Source organism: Aedes aegypti, chromosome 3, assembly GCF_002204515.2.
Source record: "Aedes aegypti strain LVP_AGWG chromosome 3, AaegL5.0 Primary Assembly, whole genome shotgun sequence".
In the NCBI taxonomy this organism is placed as follows: Eukaryota; Metazoa; Arthropoda; class Insecta; order Diptera; family Culicidae; genus Aedes; species Aedes aegypti.
In genome coordinates this window covers 370,612,567-370,635,526 of record NC_035109.1, presented here as the reverse complement: position 1 = coordinate 370,635,526, position 22,960 = coordinate 370,612,567, and the positions used below count along the sequence as shown (strand labels likewise).

Here is a 22,960-nt window from a genome sequence, read left to right as displayed (position 1 = left end):
TATCATTCTCTTGGAGCACTTATATAGTGACAAACATGACAATTTTTTTGTTCGTAATGCGGCCAAACGGAATTCGGCCAAATGACCCGTTCGGCCAAATGACATTCGGCCTAATGGCGTTCGGCCAAACGGCATTCGGCCAAACGGCATTCGGCCAAACGGCGTTCGGCCAAATGGCCGGACACCGTCTTGAGGATATACATCCTCTGCTTTTGGTACAATATACACGTAAGAACGGTCATCTACAGCAGTATGCTTATAACATAATTGGTCACTACTATCAGTGGGACTGTTATGCGTAGAAATTCTCCAAAAAAAAAACATATTTCTAGGCAGAAAAAAGATGAGAAATTTCAGTGGAATTGCTGAGGGACTACCTGAAAAAACCCATAGAATAAGTTATGTTCTTGAAGGTATCTTTGAGAGAACTCCTGTAGAAAACTCTCGATAAATCCCTTGAGGAATTCACAACGTAATTTCTCGATATCCCTGCATCCTTGGAGGGATCTATGAAAATTTCTGGATTAAACCTTGAAGAGATTGTCCTGGTATAATCCCTGGAGAAGGCCTTGAAGACAGCTTTGCAAGAATCTCTGTAGAAATTTTCCTGCAAGAATCCAGGAATCCCTTGAGGGGCTTAAATACTGGAGGAATGGCCGAAGGTATTTCTGAAGCCCTCTACGAACCAGTTTTATAATGTTGTTGAGAAATCCCTGAAAGAATCTCTGTTGAAAGTTCTGGAAATATTTCGAGAGGAATTCTGGAAGGAATCTATGGAGGGTTCCCTAAATGAACTCCTGTTGGATTTCCTGGAGTCCTATTTGAACTGGCTTCAAAATTGTGATTGCGATCAAAAGTTCTAATTCGTCAGCGATTAAACATATTTTTACTCATAGGTGAATAACATAAATTATGGCTTGTCGAATGATGTCGATTCTTTATATTGTCAAATTTCCTCAATTTGGTCGAAGTGGAAATGGTTCCGGTTATTCAGATATAAAAATGTTATGTTTGGGATATTTAGTTTTATCGTACAATCAGGCTTCAAGTGCGTGAGACTTTGTTTGTGAGACTCACCTAAAAGAAGCACACGATCATCGTTTTGACGTGCGCTTGAAATGAGACTTCTCTCTTCTCTCTCTTTTCCTGCTTGTCGCATCGCACGTACATAGGAAACCCGAGCGCTGTGCGACTGCATCGTTTGTCGCATTTAGCAATGTGTGAACCGCATGCCACCGTAGCGCATGTATCGTCTCATGAGACTTAGCTCATGAGGCTTCCATATGTACGAGGCAGCTGCGTAAATGTGTAGTATACGGAGAGCGACTGCCGATCGGTATTCTAGGAGCAATTTCGGAACTGGAATGTTGCGAAATCACCGAGAACACTGACAATAAGAGTGCAGCGCAAAGTAATCCGATCCTTGTGAAAAAAGTTATCAAGCATTTACTATTTAAAAATTTGCCTTATTTTGTTATTATATACTCAACGTCACCTTGACAACTGGTTTTCATTGAATAACTTTTTCCACAAGTGTCGGATTGTTTCGCGGTCTTCGGCAATGTTTTTCATCGTAAAAGTACCTATCGAGGGCTATTTCTAGAATTTTTATAGATGACGATTTTTCTTAGTAAACGTTAGTTTTCTCAAAATAAATCCCATATAAATTTTGAACGGCTGGCGTTAAATTATAGTTTCACTGGTCGAGCTGAAATTTTGCACAGTTATTATGGGACCCAAATGCAATCCAAAAAGTGAACTGAAGCGATCATCTGAATTTTGTCCCACGCTACTGCCCAATGTTCGGCTTGCAGGCCGCGTCTAACCCACGACTTAATTACGTGCGGCCGCGAAGGTCTCGAACACTTTTCTTATGTTTGACTCGTTCACTATTCTTCCAATCTGTTTTAGTTTTAAGTTTAGTTTTACACTATTTATTTTTCGAATCAAATATTCATGATTTTTACCCGTATCCGACAGGGTTAAGAAAAAAAAAAATCAAAAAATTGTCGGGAAGCTATTTTTTTTTCGATTTGCAAACTTCTTTCACCATATGAAATCCAAACTCTTTTTTTTTCTTATGCTGGGGAAAGTGGTCCAAAATTTTGCCTGTGGCCGGAGTTATTCCGGTGCCTCCTGGGTCGAGTCGGGTAAAAAATTGATCAACTTTCCCGAACAGTTTTATATTACTATACTGTTATTTAACAACTCAAGTTTTGTAGGAACAGGCAATCGTGCAACATGAAAGATATTCAAGTGATTTAAGGAGTCACTTTCATTGAAGCTTATTTTAAAAACTGAAATATGCCTTCCGGAAGATCCGGAACATCCGTAAAAGTGGTCAAAACGTTACAAATGACTTGGAAAGCCGCGGCTTTTTTTAATCTCACTAATTTTCAACATACATGGACATGACCAATGCTTTGTGTGCATAAGATCCTATATGGCCATTGGGGGGCTCACCGGAAGATCCGGAACATCCGTAAAAGTGGTCAAATCGTTAAAAATAACTTGGAAAGCCGCGGTTTTTTTCAATCTCATTAGTTTTCAACATACAGAGACACAGCCAATGCAATGCTCTGAGTGCATAAAACCATATATGGCCATTGAGTGCTCACCGGATGATCCGGAATATCCGGAGAAGTGGACAATTCGCGTGATTTATTCCACAACACCGCAATTTTTCAAAATTCATTGTTTTCACTTGCCATAAACAGTATCAGTATTTAGACCACCATGTGACTCTAGTTGGCTACTGTATGGTCTCCCGAACGATCCGGAAAGTCCTTGAAACTGGCCATATTATGGAAGATGTCTTGTAAATTCTCGTTGTTTTTTTTAATTTCAGTAGCTTTCTACATTCAAGAAACTAATATTTCGAACGCTTTATGATCAGCTATGGCCACTTGGAGGTTTACCGAAAGATCCGGAACATCCGGTCGGTCCATGATATTTTCGTAAAGGAAATTTCCTTGACTTTCCTGGGCATAGAATATCATCATATCTGTCACACGATATATGTACGAATGCGAAAAATGGCATAAATTTTCCAAAGAAAGCAGTTAATAACTGTGGAAGTGCTCATAAGAACACTATGCTGAGAAGCACGCTCTGTCCCAGTGAGGACGTTAATGCCAAGAAGAAGAAGAAGCTCATTACGCGTGGATTTTTATGAATAAATTGTGAGTGAAATCATGAAAAAAAAAATCCACGTGTTCAGGTGGGATTCGAACAGGTTTTTTTTTATAATCCTGTGCAAGATTGTAATCTTATTCAATATTTTGATAGAATCTTAAATGATATATTTTTAGCAGATTTATTTTAAAATACACACTGAAAAGCCTTCTTAAATATTTTCAAAGTAGGATACTTGCAAAAGATTGATAACAATTTTCATAAATTTTGTGTCGTGCTATCACAACATCTTAAGCTGGATTTTGAATAATACTAAGTCGGATTCTGGAAATGTTTTTTTTTTATCTTAGGAATCATTCTCACAGTCTACAAAAAATTTACGATAAATCCTTCAAAATATTCTTGGTGAGATTGTTACATATTTTGGAAGGGACTTTTGAAATATCCAGTGTCAGAATATTTAGCAGCAATTTTTTTCTATTAATAAAAAAAAACATTTTGTCAAATTTCAAGAATTTGATTTAAGGTACCGCGGGGCAAGTGGGAACGAAAAAAAACGATAGTTCAAACAAATTGTTCAATAAAATTTTCAAATGTCAATATTTTTCAAATCCAACAACACAATCACGTTTTGGCAACATATTTGCTGGTGTGTGCATGAAACTAATCGAATAATTTTGAAATGGTGAAAACCTTGGAAGAAAGTTTTAGAATGAGCCAATGGACGCAGTTACCTCGCTAAGCGGGGCAAGTGAGACACATCCAGTTTCATGCGTCAATCCACATCAGTTAGTCAACCATTACAATAATAGAGTTGATAAGTCATAGATTTTTAATTTTAAGTACATATTTGATGTACATAATGTATCGACCATACAATACGTTACGTTTTAGGAAGAAACCCTTTATTTAATAGTATGTCACCTCACATTTAATATTAACTGAAAAATCCTCAATAAAAGCGTAAAGAAGAATTAAACAATTTCAAAATATATCATTTATTAGTTGTTAATTAAAATGTAGCACATAAACAATCAATAATTGACGAAATTATAAATATGTTTTGTTATTATTTATATGCATGGCAGAAAACCACCTTATGGGATGGAATTGTTTTCCATCACTACTTAATTTGGTAGAAATAACAAATAAAGTTCAAATAACATAGAAAAGTAATCGTTCTCATGATGTATTTCAAATTTCAGCTGTGTGTTTGTTCAATTTTGAAGTCGTATTTCAAAAATAAAAAATTAATTAAAAAATAAAGAATAATAACACTTTTCTTCTCCCTCTTATGCAATTACGTAATTTGAGGTTGATCTTTTTTGATAAAAATCATTTGTTTGAATGTTGTGGTGCTACTCTCTAGCAAGATGTATGAAACGTGTACGAAAAGTTTTGATTCTGGTTTTTGTTTTGATAGGTCCCACTTACCCCAGGTACAAATATATTTTGGAGTAAGATAGACCATCGAAAATTTCATATGAAATGAAAACAAAATACTGGTTTATCGTTAGCAGCTTGTAATAATACTAAAAATTATAGCTTACTGATGGAAATTTGATTTAAAACACATTTATTTTATGCGAGTCAATGCAAGACGTGAAACGTGTCACAATTTGTCATGCAAGTTGAAAATGGCGCTGAACTGACAACTGTTACATGAACCACATGGTAATAAAAATAACAATATGTTTAGTACTAAATACATTCCTTGTCATTATATCTTCAACTTTCTAGAAGAATACCCTCATGAAAAACTTTTCCTAGTTGAGCTATGACGAAACACCCCACTTACCCCGGATTCTCACTTGCCCCGGGGTACCTTATTAATTTTTATCAGAATTCATGCGAACATTTGTGCACTTAAAAAGTAGCTCGCTACACATAATTGTTTCTGCGATTTGGCCCGCAGTTTGTCTTATGAAATTTCATCAATGGATTGCATTTTTCTTTCATGTCCACAGTTGATCAGCAAAAGTAAATTCATTTTATTTTGTATGGAGAAAAGCATCTTACATCAAATTTCTCGAGTAACGAAACTGTGACTAGGCTGACCATAAGCAAATCGGATAAAAACGGGACAAATGAAGAACAAAAAACGGAACAATCTTGAAAGACGAAACGTACTTCAATTGTTGTTGTCCTAATCTATTCAACTAAAATCTTAAGTAAACATGGCTGAAGGTTAGTAAATATATTTTATGAGACAAGAACACCATAATTTGTATTTGAATCTGAAGTAGTATTTTAGCACGTTGATTTTGTTATGAAAAACTAACGTGTAATTGAGTTATCGATTCAAAAAATTGTTCACATTGTTCACGCTAAATCATGCACAGACCCGGAACAAAGTCCAACATAAAAAAGAAAGCAATGGGTTTTATGCAATAAAAAAACATAAAATCTTTTAATCCTATGTTGTATTGGCTACCAGACTGGGGTTCGGCCATTTGGCCGAATGCCGTTTGGCCGTATGTCGTTTGGCCGAACGCCATTAGGCCGAATGCCATTTGGCCGAAAGGGTCATTTGGCCGAATGCCGTTTGGCCGAATCATGAACAAATAATTCAAATTGCTACAACGCTGATGTGTAAATAATAACTGATAAGCTAATTAAGGTGAAACAGCTTGGATTCAAAAGTCAATAATGTACCAAAACTTTGAAAGCACAAATCTCGCGAAAGAAGCATCAAACTACAATGCAATTCCTATTTTAGCTTTGTGCACTTGCAGAAAGCATAAAATAAGAAGATTGGCTTTGTACGTTCATTATTTCAGCAGATTAGTGCCATTGAAATCGTGAGTAGGGGCACAACCCGGCCATTCTGCCTGCCATGTTTGGATTCCGAGATGTGTCACCTTAATTTGTTAATTTTAATGATGTGACGGGACGACTTGTTTGTCACTATATAAGAGTCAAAGAGAATGATAGCATCGACCCTATAATTCAGGACGAAGTTGTGAACTCCACATATTGCGTCAAGGCTTTGAGGTAATGATTGATTCGCCACTGGATTACCAACGGTGTCATTTATAAGATTTCCAGTGTTGCAATGATTTCATCAGACATTTTTCCTTCTTTTAAACATAGGCTTTTCTTTCGAATTATACTGGTTCCATTACTATCGGTAATAGTTTAGCTAATATTTTAATTGGGAATTTTACCTTCTTTAAATCATCGGCAGTTCTTTGTAGTACAATGATTATATGCATTACACTTGCTTAAATTTTCAAAAGAGATTTATCCTTCTTTTGATCTTAGGCTGTTCTTTCAAGAGAAAAACATGTTCCATAGTTATTGAAATTAAAGCTTATAATACGTTTCATTCAAAACATTTTTTTTTAACTCAAGGGTTAACTTAGGTGAGATATCATTTTCCTCCAAGATTAAGATTACAACATATGAACTGAACACGGCACCGTGTCTTGCGTATATCAATAAGCGATTCGGTGAACAGTTACGTCAAAGAAGCACACTGTTTCTTCATTGTGAAAAGAAGAAGCCAAGACTAGTTGATGTCAAAACTATGAAAAATATTACTCAGTACGATTGGAGGGATCGAAGCAACCCGATCTAGCAGAAGGACGAATAAGTTTTAGTTACTGTCAAAAACTAACTATGAATGCGATGCCAAAACATTTGCTGGTGGCTATTACCGCTCGCATAGAAGAGAACAATTGCTTACATTTAGGATGTTTTCAATTTCGACCAAACGGCATTCGGCCAAATGACGTTCGGCCAAATGACCCTTTCGGCCAAATGGCGTTCGGCCAAACGGTATTCGGCCAAATGGCATTCTGCCAAATGACCCGAAACCACCAGACTCTACACCAGAGCAAATTTGTATCAAAAATGGTACAAAATAATATGTGTAGTTCCCAAGATTTTATTCAATTTTTATATTGAAAACTGGAAAATATACGATTTTTGAGCATAAAGGCGTAAAACTAAAAGTGACATGTTTGCAAATAATTGCTTGCGTCTTTATGTGCAATTTAAGTACATTTTACAGGGTTGTTCATGGAAAATAATGAAATTGGTGCTTGAGACAGTTGCAATTAGTTTATATAATATGTCATTTGTGTAAATTACAGCTCTTTTCGTTAAGAACAACTTTCCCTTCCATACCGAGGAGCTAAAATGGCTTGATTTTACAGATTTGATTTTTGTCTCGCATCTCCTTGCATTCAACGCACTGCGGAACGTCTCGTACAATGGGGCTCTGCACAAGAATTATTCGCTCTCCTTCGCTCCTTAATGAAATTAGTAAACAACAAGGCCAGTAAAAGTACAAATGCCATACAAAATCACAGTGCAGAGCCTCATACAGTTCAAACCGTTGTGAAACAAAAATAACGCGCTAAGTTTTTGGAGCTTTGAAACCAGTACCTATCACATGAACAGCGCATGAGACATGTCACATATCGGATAGCGCATGAAACAGCACATGTGCAGTCAAGCTCGTGTACACATTGCGACAATGTTGCGATGAGATTTTACTTCGTGCGACACATCGGAATATTGAGAGCATGCGGTTTGTCGCACTCGTAACCGTTTAGTTGTGTATGCTCTGTTTGTGTCGCTCTCCATAATACAAAGAGAAATGTGACAGCCGATCGCATTGCTCACGGTCTCATCGGTGCGGTCGTGAGATTTCGGGAAGCCTGCGTACAATTGGTTGAAAAATCGTTTCAAAATGGTAGGTCATTTTTGACCCTTAATGCATAATGTTTCACTTCTTTTAGGGAGGTCAAAGAATACTAAAATAGTTCTTATATAGTAATAAAGGGAATTTAAAGAATTTTGAACGTCCTTTATTTCATTTAGATGAAATAGATTATTTTGTACATTCAATAAATATTCAATATCAACATAAATCGTGTGCTGAAATTGCCGAACAGCGTTTAGGACAGCAAATTCATGGTCGGTGCCTTCAATGTCCAGCAGCACCGGCTAAAAGCATTTCAAGTACCGTGATGATGAATGACATGTGCTTTGATATGATGGCACCTGCTTCGGTGCTCTCTGAAATGTCACTCAATTCCATGAATCATTAATTCCACGTTCGTTCTAGAACGGCGAATCTAAAATTGATGTCGAAGATTTCCAAGAAAATTTCTGCAATTGATGTGACGAAAGTTTTATTTTAATGGTACCATTTCAAACAGAAGTGAACCCCTGTCCGTAGTGTTGGCACCTCGGAATTTCCAACCGGTGGACATCTGTTAGCGATTTCCACAGTTGTACGCATAAGGAATCCTTCTGAGTAATGGTTCCCATATTTTTTTTCCTCCAGAGACATTTTGATCCGCTGACGAGAATACTTCGGCCAAATCCGCGCACTCCAAAGACCGGTCATCCGGCGAACGAGCTAAGGCCCGTTTTGAATTATTCATTCGCAGGGGTGAAGCTTTCGCCTTGCAACTGAAAGGAAAAATTCTACGCCCCCTGTTTCACGGCAAGGTGGAACCGCTCGTTTGACGATCCGCCGATTGAATACCAAATGCGAAATCAAACTTATATCCTACTTGAATAGCGATTTTTATGTGCGACTTTTCGCAGCTGAATCAGCAATTTGCTATCGTTTTGTACCGATTTGGCGAAAATCCTTTCGCTGATTGAAACTAGTTTCGTACAGCTATCGCTGTAGGTGATGCAGCGATTCGACATTGGCAGAACTACACTAAGACTTTTATATACGTTAAATATATAAATTAATCGATTTTGTCAGACCTTTATCAAAACGTTTTTCATCTCCCTTTCAAAATGTATACAATTTATGAAAGTTCTTTCTACTTTAAGTTATGCATATTCATAGTACCTTCAATACGATTAAAATAGTTAAAAAAACGATTTAGAAACGATCCATTACGTAAATGGAGATTTCAGTGTACTAGACTCGGTGGCACGGTTTATCCATTCTGATTTGTTTCGTATCAACATTGGAAATGATATTCAGTATCAAAATATGCTTCAATTCTACGGTTTATTCGAGGTTTATCGACAATTTGTTGCTCGAGTTCTCCATAAATTCCATTATCGCAATCAGAACGTGATTCGAAGCTTAAAATTCCCAGTAGTCGATTGCATAATTGGGTAAAAAAAACTGTTCGCAGCCTCTTTCCATCGGTGAAGCACGCCGATCTCGTCCATCTGTATCTGTTTGCTCAAATTGTCGCTCAGTTTATCGCTATCATTAACCCGATCGATCTTCCCCCGCCCGTCGTGTCGCTCACTGATGTTTTTTTCCACCCTCTGTTTCATTTTTCCAGGATACCTCCTATTCAGAGACTTCTGCGACAACGTCTCAGACGAACCGGTGCCACATTTAAAATTCTACGAAGAGGTAAGTTCGGGTTCTTTACGTGACGGTGGGAATGAGTGTCTTTTCCGCAGGAGCGATTCGCGGGACACGTGCGACTAGAAGAGATACGTGTCGATGCGGTAAAGTTGATAGCACTTCTCGGGCCGGTTTCTTCACTAAAGGGACGTTGTGGAGTGTACTGTCTGTTTCTCGGGGGTGTTCAAAAATAACTATCTATCTATCTATCTCTATCTATCTTATTTTTTAATCGACCTACTTAATGGCAAGATAAAGTTTGCTGGGACATCTAGTTTTTTTTCATATATTGCAAAAATAGAGAGTCCTTAACAAGAAAAAAACAGTATTGTAATTTTAAAGATTTAGGATTTACAGGTTTTAAAAAGTTTCGAAGATGCTTGGAAAATTTTTCATAAAACTTTAAAAGTTTCTCAAGAAATTTGAGAAAGTTTTTCTCACTAAAGAGAGAAAGAAAAATTCCACTTCCTAGGCACGTAAATGTCCAGATTCCAACAAAACATGGAAAACTTCTGAGCACAAAGCATCGAAAGCTTCGTCTTACATAAAGCTTTCACACGTTTCTGTTCTTCATCCCATTATTCGAAAGGCTTGTCAAGAAGCTTTTTTTCACGAAGCGTGGAACTTTATAGTAAGTTGAATTTCTTGAATACTTTTGAATTGCTTTTGAAAGCGAAATTAACAATATAGAACGAAAAGAATTAAGAATGTTTCGTCTACAACGCCACACCTTCAATATCGTAGCTCCTTAATAACCTAAAAAAATCCACATAAAACGACCCCGCATCAGTCAACACGTTCGCAAAGCGTAAAACGAAACCCATAGATCATTGGAAACCTTCCCCAAAACGGCCACAATCTGGAGCAAGTTCCCACAGCTTGCCAACGGAAAAGGACCACAACAGAGCCAGGGGAACCGAAATATTTGCCACCGTCATTCAATCGCATTTTTGGCCAGTCACCCGTGTGGCTTGCCGTGTCGTGTTGAGCCGGTCCGGAACGAATGCCAGCCCCAATGGTGCTCCATCCGACTAGGCGGAAGAAACAATATTGTAACAGAATGAGGAATCCGATACGATTTTTTATATGTATCACCAGTTGGTATAAACCTTGTGCCGTTAGTATTAAATAACCAAAAAAAATAATCAAAATTGCACCACATAAAACAAGAATCCTATTATAACTATAACAAAATTATTGCATAATGTGTTTCAAAGATGTTACACAGTAACAAATTTATTGCATATAATGCTGTTCAGTTCATTACCTCGGATGTCATTTACAACAAACGTACAAATGCAATTTCAAACATTTAACAAATGTTGTTATACACCTTTCATAAAAAAACAAGTTATATACAAAACTGTATCAACTTCTGTTATTTTCAACTGCTGTCGATAGAAACGTGTTATCATCTTGTTATGCGATTCTGATCGGGCCGGCATGAATAGCGTAAACGAACCTGATATTTTCGTGCCCCCTTGGCGGAAAAGAAAAACTCCATTATCCGGGACGGGGGCTCTTTTTATTAGGGGGTGTGACTCCGACGAGCCGGTTCCGAAGACGACTACAGTGATGGTCGTTGAGCTTCGCGTGATTGACTACTTCGCCTACTTCGATGAAGGACAAATGGGTAGCGCCTTCTGCGACCGACAGACGTCGTGTTCACCGGCGACGACGACGCCATGGGCGTAGCCAGGATGTACAGGAGCGAATGGCTGGTGTGAATTATTAACATTCATATATTTCACGCAAAAAATGACCAGTTTTGAAACCCTCTGCATTACCTTTGTATGATTCACTGAGTCATCTTTATAGGAGAATGTTCAAATCAGTAACGAAATAATTCCATCGGTTACACCGCACCCTACAGTTCAAATGCATTTCAAACAGTTTTTCGTATAAATTTGTTGGTCGATTTTCTCCATACTGGATAAAAGATCGTAGATTTGTATGAAACGTGACATAATGAAAACCGTTTAACCTGCCCTTTCTTGAATAATGCGAAAAAAATGAATTTCTTGGTTGTGTAAGGTGGCTGTAAGAGCCGTAGCATTGTCTCATGGCGCCCTTGGCAAACATTCATATCAGCGCCCCTTAGTCAGGGCTTTTCAAAACATTTCAAAATTTTAATGAAAAGTTCGTTTCGAAATTCTAGAGCAACTTTTACAAGATTTTTTATGAAAGTCTTCAAAAGTATCATAACATTTAATTGTTGGCTGAACTGCTGCAAAATATAAGGAACCACAATATGGAAATAACTACAAAAATTTAAAAAGGTTTCATTTTAAATTAGAGAAAATTTATCAAAGATTTATTAAAAGTAATTTCTAAATATAAATTTTTGATCATAAATAATGAAAAATACAACATAAATAATCAAAATCTCTACCAAGCAAACTATTAAATTATTTTAAAATAGTCATTCAAGTCTGTTCAGATATATTAATAAAGGCTTATGGACAAAAGGTCGAAAGACAAAACGTCGAAAGGACAAAAGGTCGAAGGACAAAAGGTCGAATGGACAAAAGGTCGAAAGCGATTTGCTTGGTGGGAAATTTTTCCTTCTTTGAAAATAGATTTTCGACCTTTTGTCCCTCCTCTTTTGTCCTTTCGACCTTTTGTCTTTCGACCTTCTGTCCTTTCGACCTTTTGTCTTTCGACCTTTTGTCATAGATTCAACCCGTCATGTTTTTTAAATGTGTTTTTTGAAAAATGTCACAACTTTTAAGGAAACAAATTTCAAAAAATGTTTATGTTAAAATACCTACGAAGTAAGATTTACTCATAGTCTAGCTAATGCGCCAGAGAGAGTTTCAATTGGATCATTAATCACAGAGATATGGACAAAAAACTTTTGTATGTTTTAAAGGGGGTGAACCCAACCTTTTTCATGGAAGTGTAGGTATTCCACTAAACAGCTTGAACAGCTATCTATCTAAGTATAAATAATTCACAGCTCGATTTTGTCTGAAAAATTATCGAAATAAACAGTTACGATCAAAATTTCAGCTGCCTGTAATAGCACTACTAAGAAGAACTATGTTTTTCATCAAACTTAATAAAGGGAGAATTCAGAACTTTTCAACATGAATCGAAATCCATACTCCATAGAAAAAATATATAAAAGCTTAGTAAAAATATGATTTTGATTTGTTGCATGTGCTGTGAAGTGGTAGGAATAGAAATAGTGCTACTTTAGGCACATGTGTTCCAAATGTGGCTAAAACGATATTAAATACAAAAAATATGTATTTCAAAAGTTCACATTTTTTTTAGCCAAGACGATTGATACGATTTGGACATTTTCCATTAAAAAAGTGTTGAAATTATTGGTCAACTTACGTTCCTTACGATATGTGATGATTAATATACTGTTTTTTATGATATGTTAAGTAGTTTCTTCAGTTTTGTTTCCCCGTTCTGGCTTCTCCGGGAAAAACTTTGAAGATTTCTCTAGCTTTCGTCTAGATGATATTGTAGAAATCTTGCAAGTACACCAATTGGCGAAGAAAGCTCTTAGTTAATAACTGTGGGAATGCTCATAAGAACACTATGCTGAGAAGAACAAGCCAATTGGCATTAAAAACTGTGGACATTGATTCTTAAATTCTTCCAGATAATTCTTTTATGCCGTTTTTAGAAAGTCGACATCAATTTTTTCAAGGGGTTTTTGCATTTAACTTGTAAAAAAAGTTCAGGTTCAAAAAAAATCTTCAAAATAATTTATTTTAAATTCTTTAAAAAAAACTGTCAAAAATCCTATGAATGATTTAAAAAAAAGCATTCTTTCAACAAAAATTACCTCCCAGAATTCTTTCCAGGTTTTCCTCACCAAATTTTGAATAAGAATCTCTGGTAAAAATATTCCGGGTAATCTTAGTATGAATTCTTGAAAATAATTTTGGAGAAATCCATAGAATAATTCTAAAAAAAATCTTTTCAGTAACTCTGTTAGGGATTTTCGGGCAAATCTAACAAAATAACATCGATGGATAAAATTCTGAATTTATCCCTAGAGGTATTGATGGAATTTCTACAGAATGTTTAATCTTTCAGAGGAATTTCTTCTAATTGTCTTAACCGACAGCATAATGAATTTACAAAAAAAAAACTATTTTAAGAATCCGTGTTAATTTGAATCATTGGTCACCTAGTTAAATATTCCTTCCCATATAGAAACTGTTAGACAGCAGTTGTTACTCATATAAAGGCAGCTTTTCTAAAAGATCATACAAAAGATTTGAGCTGTCTCCAAGAATTTTGAAAAGTAATACCCGAAACATGAAAGCATTATTTTTACAACAGGCTTTTATCAAATTATTGTTTAGAAAAACGAATAACCGAATATGCGAATTGTACTGAAAATGAAATTACATGGGTTATGGGGTCGATTTCTCAAGGAATTTCTAAATATCTCCAACGATAAAAAAATAAAGTTTAGCCAAAACTATTTTTTTTTTCTATAATTGAAGAAATATGTAATATGCATATATTATTTTGTGTGTTCATTGTTTCAGAAGCGACTATTTACATATCACGTAATTTTTTTAAAGCGTTTTTGTTAGAAATGCAATTAAATTTGGCTCAAAGCCTAAATTTTGTTTGTATTTCATCGAATTTGGTCAAAATGTGTTTGAAGCATGGATAAATATATTCTAAAAGAACTTTGTATGAAAAATATCGTCAAAATATATGTTATATATTGAATTATTCAATTAGCTCTAACCTAAAAATCAGAAAATTTTTGCAAAAAATTAAACGTTTTCTGTAAGATTGTAGATTGTTTTTTGATGTGCACTTTTCGAAATGGCGGCGACATGACGCTGAATTGTTTCTCATGTTCAAAATCATCAACATTACTGAAGTGTAATATTTAATAGTACTAAAACTTCAACCAAATATAGATTTAAGAGAATTAAACTATAAGCTCTCAAGTAATGTATAACATTGGGGAAATATTGAATATCTAAAATATGAATTTTGTACTTTATTTCATTGTTCCATTTTTTAATTTGTTTGAGTTCAGTCAATTTACAGCAAAAGAGTCAAAGAAATTTAAATTTTTGTTCGATACAGTAATACCTCGATATAACGTAACTCGATTTTTATTTTCGTTACGTTATATCGAGGTTTCGTAATATCGAAGCAGAATATTTTTTTCCAAATTTCATTCAACATGCATTGTTTTATGAGAAAATAGTTCTAAAATTGATGTTATTGACCTAGCAGGCGTTTTCAGTCTTTCTTACAATTTTTTTCAATGTTTTCCCGAGTTATTTTTTCCATATTTTTCTTTTCATTTTTATTTTTTTGTAATCTTTTTGTAATCTATTTTAGTAATCTTCAAAGAAATGTATTACGAAAATATCTTTAGAGAAATCCTTGAAAACTTTGAGAAACTCTAAGAGAAATTTATAAATGCGGTCTTTCAGAAATCTTTAAAAAATAAAGTTAATGTTAAGTTGTACATGACCATGTCTAGCAGGCAATTATGGAATTTGAAGAATTTTTTTTCATGAGGATTGAAGAGTTCCAAGAATTCTTTTGAAAATGTATAAGAGAATTTACGAAGTAATCACCAAAAAACTTCATTAAAACAAGAGGGATTTTCCATGAAAAAAGAATAAGTAGTGGGATTATTGGCATTATTCTAAGAGAATTTTCTGGGAGATCTGGGGAAATTGATCAGTGTTGGACAAATTCATGAATATATTTTTGTAATACAAAAAATCTCTAGACAAATACTTTAAGGATAGCTTGAAGAACTCACTGAAAAAATCTAAAGAACTTTTTTTAAGAAATTCCTGATTGAATTCCTTGAAGAAACTAAAGTAGTACGAAGAATTGTTCTTGCATAAATAACACAGCGTAACAAAAATGACATTTTTGCGTGTCTCAAAGATCAAATTATGTTTCTCTAGTAGATTTGAGGTTGCTGAATCTGGGGCCATTCTCAGAAATGTTCCAGCACGTCACAATTTTTAGCTACAGGTCGCCAAAGTTGTATAAAACACTGGTTTTATTAATGTTTACATGAAATTTAAAGTACAATTTATCATACTTTTTTGTAATCTAATCCACCAAACATGCAAAATAGAACTTGAACTTTCATTTCAGACATAATTTGATTGATATTGCGCGATTAAATTTCGATTAAACTGATTTTTTCAACATGCTTGCAGTCTCCATACAAAATTCTTCGTTTCTTCTATATGGCAAAATACAACAATTCTCTAAACCATCAAAAAATAACTTTTCCGTATCGAAAGTAATACAAACTTTGATGATAAGTATTGTTATACACATAAAGATTGAATTCTGTGGCAAATTAAGCCAATATATTACCTTACAAGTTGGCAAACTTGCATGCAAGTTGGCTGAAATAGTCATTTTTTGCATTTTCAACAGTCAATATCTCAAAAACTAGACGTGCTATGATATTTCTGAAAACGGCAATTTATTAAGCAACCCTTAATTAAGTGAATAGCGGTATTTTGGTGCTGGAGACAAAAACGTGTTCCGCAGTGTAATTGGAGAAAGTGCTGCAGAAATTCATAATTGCTGGAGATATTCCTAGAAGATTGTTTTTCAGAATTTGGGTCAAATACAAGTTTATTCAATAATTACTAGAGCATTCTAAGAATTATTACTGGATTCCTGAAATACATGAAAAATTGCTGGAATAATTTATGAATCTCTATACTCCGGAAAAAATAAGGTATCATAGGCGGACTGGTTTGAAGAATTAATAGTTCAATCCACTTTATATCCTGAAGAAATTTCTTGGTGAAATTCTATATCAAAGTCATAGATATATTCGGAAAAAAACACTATTTGAGAAATTAAACATCCTTGAATTTGAAATCACGAAAACAGTCCTTGGACATATTCTGGAAAAAATCCTGGAGGAATTCAATTAAGACGATTAGGACGAGAATTCGTTAAGTCAATACTGATCTATTGTTTCTAGAAACTCTTGGAGGAATCTCTGAAATTTCTTTGAAAAAAAAAATCCCTGGAATCATTTCTGAAGAAAATCTCAGAAGTTTTTATTCACGAGTATCAGGAGGGTTAACTAGTCAAATTCCTGGGCGATAGCTGTCGGAATTATGTTAACACTTCAGTTGTCGCGCTATTGTATTTTGTACAACAGTGGTGAAAAAACCTCGCTTATCGTACACAGCATCAGCGTGGTGGTTCTCACGGTGGCAAACCATGCGACGACTGAAGGGTTAAAAATATGTTTAAAGTGTTATACATGAATATCAGGAGGGTTTGAAATAAGATGAGTGGAGAAATCACCAGAGGAATCTCTGGAAGCTTCCTCGGAATGATTCTAGTTAAAATCCATGATGAAACATCAAATTCTTGGAGAAATAATTTAAAAAATATCTGTAGGAATTCCTAAAGCAATAGCTAAATAGTATTTTTAAACATTGATTATTTTGAATCATTGCTAACCTTTCGATCCAGTTGTTGGGATCTTCTTCTAGGCTCGATAGGAATCAACTTGTCGTTTAATTTTGTAGCGTACACGGTGATTGCATAGATTTGGGATCACACGGGTCTCATTCATAATCAGCACCTTATATCGGAAAAAAAATCCGTGCAAAAACAGAATCGGGTGTATAGTCTTTTTGAATTCAAAATCTAAATCAATAGTTATTAAATTTTTCATATAAAATTGAAGTGAGTAGCAGGCTTGGTTTCAGTGGGAGCGTAAATGCTGCAAAAAAAAAAGAAGAAGAATGATGTATACAATTGTAAAGCAATGACAAAATGTAAGTTTTAAAATTATAAGTTCAATTTTAAAACTTACATTTTGTCATTGATTCACATTTGTAAAGCTCACTTGATACCGATTTATGACTGTATTCAGTGATAGTAAACGCTTGCATCGTTCTGAATTAGTATTGGTTGGTGTTTGAATCTTGAAAAATGTTTATTGCCGTAAAAATAAATGGGAGCCAAAAAAAAAAGTTACGTTGTATCGAGGTAAAAATTACGTTATATCGAGTTACGTTATAAAAAGGTTACGTTATATCGAGGTTCCATTATATCGAGGTATGACTGCAATATAAAACATAAGGTATATTTTGAAGTAATAAAAAAAAACAACATAAACATCTCAAAATCTTTTTCAATAGTTGATAGTGCAATGTTCAAAATCGACAAAAATGGTGCAAAAATATCAAAAATAATGTTAAAGCGATTCTTTGGGGCGAAAAATGACGCCCAGACAACCAAAAGTCGCATAAGAATTAACAAAAAAAACTCGTTTACATGTACAAATAACATCACACACATACAAAACGGTATCGGAAATCGTTTGAGGGACGGGTTTCCCCGCATAAAGCGCTATTTTTCGAGTTCATCAGTGCATACACGTACAAAGTACGTACGAAGCAATTCGTAGCAGCTGTCAAATCAACTTTGTTATCACAAATTAAGTCGCATAAGATTACGGAATAGTTCGCAATAAAATCTTTACACTCGCGTTGTATGTCAACTTTCATCATAAAAAATATGCACATATATCGCCTCCATTTTTTGTACTCAAAGGCCTTTTGACGACATCTTATACGGAAAAGTTGCACATATAAGCATCGCATAACGTAAACGGTGATTTCGTTATACGTACATTTTGGTTGTCTGGGTGCTGCTGGTAGGGGGAATAAAGATGTTTTCATTACAAACTCTAAGGGAATTATAGTGATCTCCTAAATGGAGTTCAACATTCCTGGCTACTTCTCTGCTACTGGAGTGAATCCTGCACATTTTCCTTGCAGGATTTTTTGAAATAATTTGTGGAGCAACTGACAGGGGAATCCACGATAATATATGGATTAGTTTTGAGAAGTTTTTTTTTATAAATATGTTGATGGGTTTTGAGAAATAATCTAGGATAATTTTCTATAGTAAGCATTCCATGACAATATTTGGAATACTTAACATAAGTATATTCCTAGTCTGGAATACTGCACAAAGTAATTTCTAGTAAAGTTTCTGAAGGAATAATGTAAATAATCTTGGAACATTCCATAGGAAAATTTAGAATAAAAGTGTTGTAAAAAAATTTGTGCAAGTTACTGAAAAAAAATCTTCGAGTTTATTTCTGGTGTAATTCCTGTAGACAATTTAGATAAAATGACTTAACACTTCACTTCACTTTGGAAAAATCAAAAATAAAATACTAAAATCACTAGTAAGGCAAGCAAATATCTTTAAACTCTAATATTATCTTGACAGATACGCCTATTTCGTCTGCGGCTTACAGACTTCTTCAGTGTTGAGTGCTCGACTTCATTTTCTCTTAAAAATACTCTAATAATCCCTTCCATAAATTTAATAAAAAGTGTAGATTTATTGCTATTTCATGAAAAATCACAAGTGTAACTCAAAGAGCTGTCGTTAGTGGAATTTGTGGTCAAATACCCCTAAGAAATCCTTCCAATTTGCATTTTGGACGAACTCTTTGAATCTTGCAGAGAAGTATATTTATTTGAAGCTGTAAAGAAATTTTCTTAATTCTTGGAAGGTTTTCTTAAGAAGCTCCTTGTAACAATGCTTGTAAAAGAACTCCTGCAAGTATATAAACATGAAAAAACAAATCCGGTAAAATTGCCAGGAATTTTCTGAAAACATTATTGCATCTAACACTGGAAGAAATCTTGCCAGTAATGTTCGGAGTAAGTCCTGGATGCAACCAGCAAAGAATGACTGAAAAATTGAAGAACGTATTAGTAGAGGATTGTCAATTGTCTAAGTTTTGAATTTCTGGACATCACCAAGAATAAACTTTGTTGAATTTTGAAGGTAATTCTTGGATGATTTGTTGAAGTGATTTCTGAATATTTCATGGCAATATTATTGAAATAAATTCTGGATGAATCCCTAGTGTAGTTGTTTGAAGAACTCAACAGAATACATGAAGTAACTCCTGAATTAATGTATACATAAAATCTTGTTAAGATTTTTGATAATATTCAAAGTGGAATCTCTGGGCATTATTTGGTGAAATCCGTCGAGGAATCGTCAGACTATTTAAAAGTAGAAATATTAGACGGAATCATAAGAGAAATTAATAGAAAAAAGAAGAAACACCTGAGCATGGGTTAAAATCTGAGAAAATTAAGAGTAAGAAACTTACCATTCGAATTTTCGTTACATTTTTTAATATTGGCTTTGATGAACCGTAGAACTTGTATAGTCGAGAACCTAGCACATCTCATAGTAAAACCAGAGTTGCTCGATGTCACTATCAATGCTTAAAATTTGCTGATTTGTACAGGCCGACTGCGATACAAATCGGATCATTCCATATCACATCAACATCATGCTGTCTACTCCATCACCAGTGCATTGATGGCGATAGACATTGGATATCACTGATGGTTGAAGTTTAGCTTTAAATTAAGCAGATAAAATGGCAATTTATCAGTACGATATTTTCGACAGTGTTGCAGATAGATTGAAACTATGTGTTGGTCACTTAAAAACATTAATAGCATGGATAATGACCACGTGATCACTCATTTTGCAGTGATTTTGATCTAGAGTGCGATGTCGCATCACTGCTGTTGGTTGTCAACTAAAAGTGATATTGATAGCTTGCAAGTGATATTGATAGTTTTAGACCATCAGCCATCAGCTGATATGATTGATATTAAGCAACTCTGAGTAAAACACCTATCTCCAAATAATATATAATCTAATCAAGAAAAACAGTCCGTCGATGCTGCGGTTTATCAAGCTTGTTACAACTTGCTAAACATTGCCGATCATGGACCGATACAGATGCGATGTTTTTCTTCGCCTGCTTTGATCATGCTTCGGAGTCAATTGGGAACAAATTCTTCAATGCCTGGTCTAGTGATGAGGTACATAATTGATGTTTTTACATAGTTGATTAACTAACTGGGACCTTTTTGCACTTATTAGTTTGGAAATCACTCCCAAGATTTCCCGCTAGTGTGCTCAGGTGGGATTCGAACCCACGACTCTTGTATACTAGACGAGTACTTTACCAACTAAGCTACTGAGCTAATTGGTTAAGCAATCGTCTGGCATACAAGAGTCGTGGGATCTGTGTGGTACTGAATGAACATTGTCATAGATCTTGTCTTCCAACCCTGTTATGATGGTTGACAATCAAAAGCCTGTTGAAAAAACTCCGAGAATGTAGCATCGAATCGGACATCAAACGATCTAGTAGGCATGGCACAACTTTGATGCCTCACTCCTATAGTAATGTCAGAATGGAATGCAAGGTTCTTCGTGGTGCTCCCACTTGCCAACAACGATTCTGAGTTTCACAGGATCCAATCCCACTTGAGCACGTGGATGTTTTCATTATTTCACCCATGATTTATCCATTTTTACCACAATTAATATTCGATTAATATTGAAACCATGCGAATTGGAATATCTAACAGTTCAATATATGTATCATTTGAGACCTGTTCGCCTTATACCGTTTTGATTCATATTATGGACACTTAAGACCACTTTGCAGTGTGAGCCACTTAAAAGCATTTAAATTAAATCAATCTATATTATACCTCAGTGTTATGCTATCAGGACATTTCCCTTTCGAATGGTAGGTAATGATTTGAATTCCACAACTTCAATAAATTTAAATAAATAGAAATGAGTGCCCTTTTCATGATTCTTATTCCGGACACCACCTCACTTTTGCTTCTTATTCCGGAAGCTTTGATTCGAATTCCGATCAGCTCGCTCTCCCGTGAGAGCAAACTCATTAGAGATCTACTTCGTAAATCTCACGCTTGAGATTTTGATGCAAAATCAACTCAATCAACTCTAACCGTAAAAAATGATTCAGTCGCAAAACCCGGCTAAACCTTATGAAATCCGAATGCTGTTGATTACGTAAGAAAGGATTACTATAATTTGTGTGGTAAAATTATAACAAGAAATTTTGCCGTGTGTGAGTAAACTGTGGAAATACGAGACAATAAGTCAAAAAGGTGAGCCAACTCATCCACGATTTTTTGACTGCTGAGTTGCGTGATTGACAGCTCACGCATGAAAAATCTCAAGCGTGAGTTGTGAGAAATTGAGTTTTTCACAACACTGGTGATAAGATGACCTTTTTAGCATAGCATAGCATAGACTGACTGTACATGTCAATGGTTGCTACTCCGTGATTGGTCGGAACTGGTAACAATTGTACTTCGGTCCAAAAAAAATAAGGGTAATGTAAGTAGTGTAATGGTTGTTGCTTCTAGAGGCCGAGAATATCTCTGCATCTCCACAATCACCACGTGAAGGGTATAAAATAGTGCGGAAGGGAAAAGATCTGGGAGTAACCTTTGGTCGGTGATGCGATCCATGGATAAGGAGAAATAATACGACTTTTACCTAAAACTTTATTGGCATTTTGTCTAGTTTTAATATACAGTCGACTCTCCACTTCTCGATGTTCTACATCTCGATATCTCTCCCTATGTCGATGATTTCTTCAGTCCCTTCATTCTGCATACATTCTCTCGATATTTCCTTATCTCGATGTGTTCCTGTTGATTTTTTGTTCGCCATTTTCTCTCCATATGTCGATATCTTGAACAACTAAATGAAACCTTTTTGTCTAGAAACTTATTAGTACGGAAACCATTCCCAATGTGGCTCTAGAGATCAAAAATTTATTCCGCTTATATTTCAGTCCACTGATGAGATACAAAGTTGATGTTTTCGACAAAGTTGATCAACCAAGTAAGACCCATCGGCCTCGCAAACATGCTTGGCTTCCATTTACAAGATAACCACCTGGCTACGTCCATGACCAACGCAGACCATCATCGCCGCACTTTCCCGATTTTCGGCGGTGGTTGTAGCCCCGTCTAATTTCCATTTAAATTGGGAAATTTGGGATCGCTTTCTGCACGCGTGACCCAGCAGAGAGTTCATGTTTGCTCTTGTCGGACGAAGGGGCCAGAGTGACAATCGAGAAAAATGATAAACGGGCACCACTGCCAACGACGACGACGTCGTCGTCTTCGATGATAAGAGGCGTTCAAATGAAACGGGGAAAAGATCTTTTTCTACGAAAAATCGTGCCCCAAATGCGATGGTGAACAATTTCCAGTTGATAACCATTGTAGAGCAGTCGAGGGCGAGTCACTGCCAGATGGCCCCCCTCGCTAAAAATGGTCGCTCGCTTGATTGCTTTGCTCCTTCAATGGTCACTTTGATTGCACATTAAAATGGTTTTGATTCTGGTTGAATTCGGCCGAATCGTTCTAATTAGCAAATCCGGAGGCCATTTACAGCAGTAGCTTTCCGGAAACCTAATTTACCCGAGTCATTTGCTCGTTCGGTAGGTCGATTCGATTTAATTGGCTCCCTACAATGATGTTGAAGAAAAACCGTCAGCCATTGCTTGAAGCTTGAAAACGGAAACCGGGAGTTTCGTTCCATTCTTCCCAATCCAAGGCAGGATGCGATCAATTTGCATAC

The 22,960-nt window shown here is 35.5% G+C and overlaps 1 protein-coding gene and 1 non-coding gene across 8 annotated transcripts in view; one reads left to right on the top strand and one right to left on the bottom strand.

Moving 5' to 3' along the window:
- LOC5568458 (G protein-coupled receptor kinase 1) overlaps nucleotides 1-22,960 on the top strand; it is a 445,419-nt gene that overhangs the window by 209,832 nt on the left and 212,627 nt on the right. For all 7 annotated transcript variants that reach the window (XM_021851017.1, XM_021851016.1, XM_021851019.1 and 4 more), the window contains one exon: nucleotides 9,411-9,484. In XM_021851017.1, the coding sequence (XP_021706709.1) occupies nucleotides 9,411-9,484 (74 nt within the window). The remainder of the gene's footprint in view (nucleotides 1-9,410; nucleotides 9,485-22,960) is intronic.
- On the bottom strand, nucleotides 20,455-20,526 carry Trnat-agu. Its single transcript has one exon. It is a non-coding gene; the product is annotated as a tRNA-Thr (tRNA).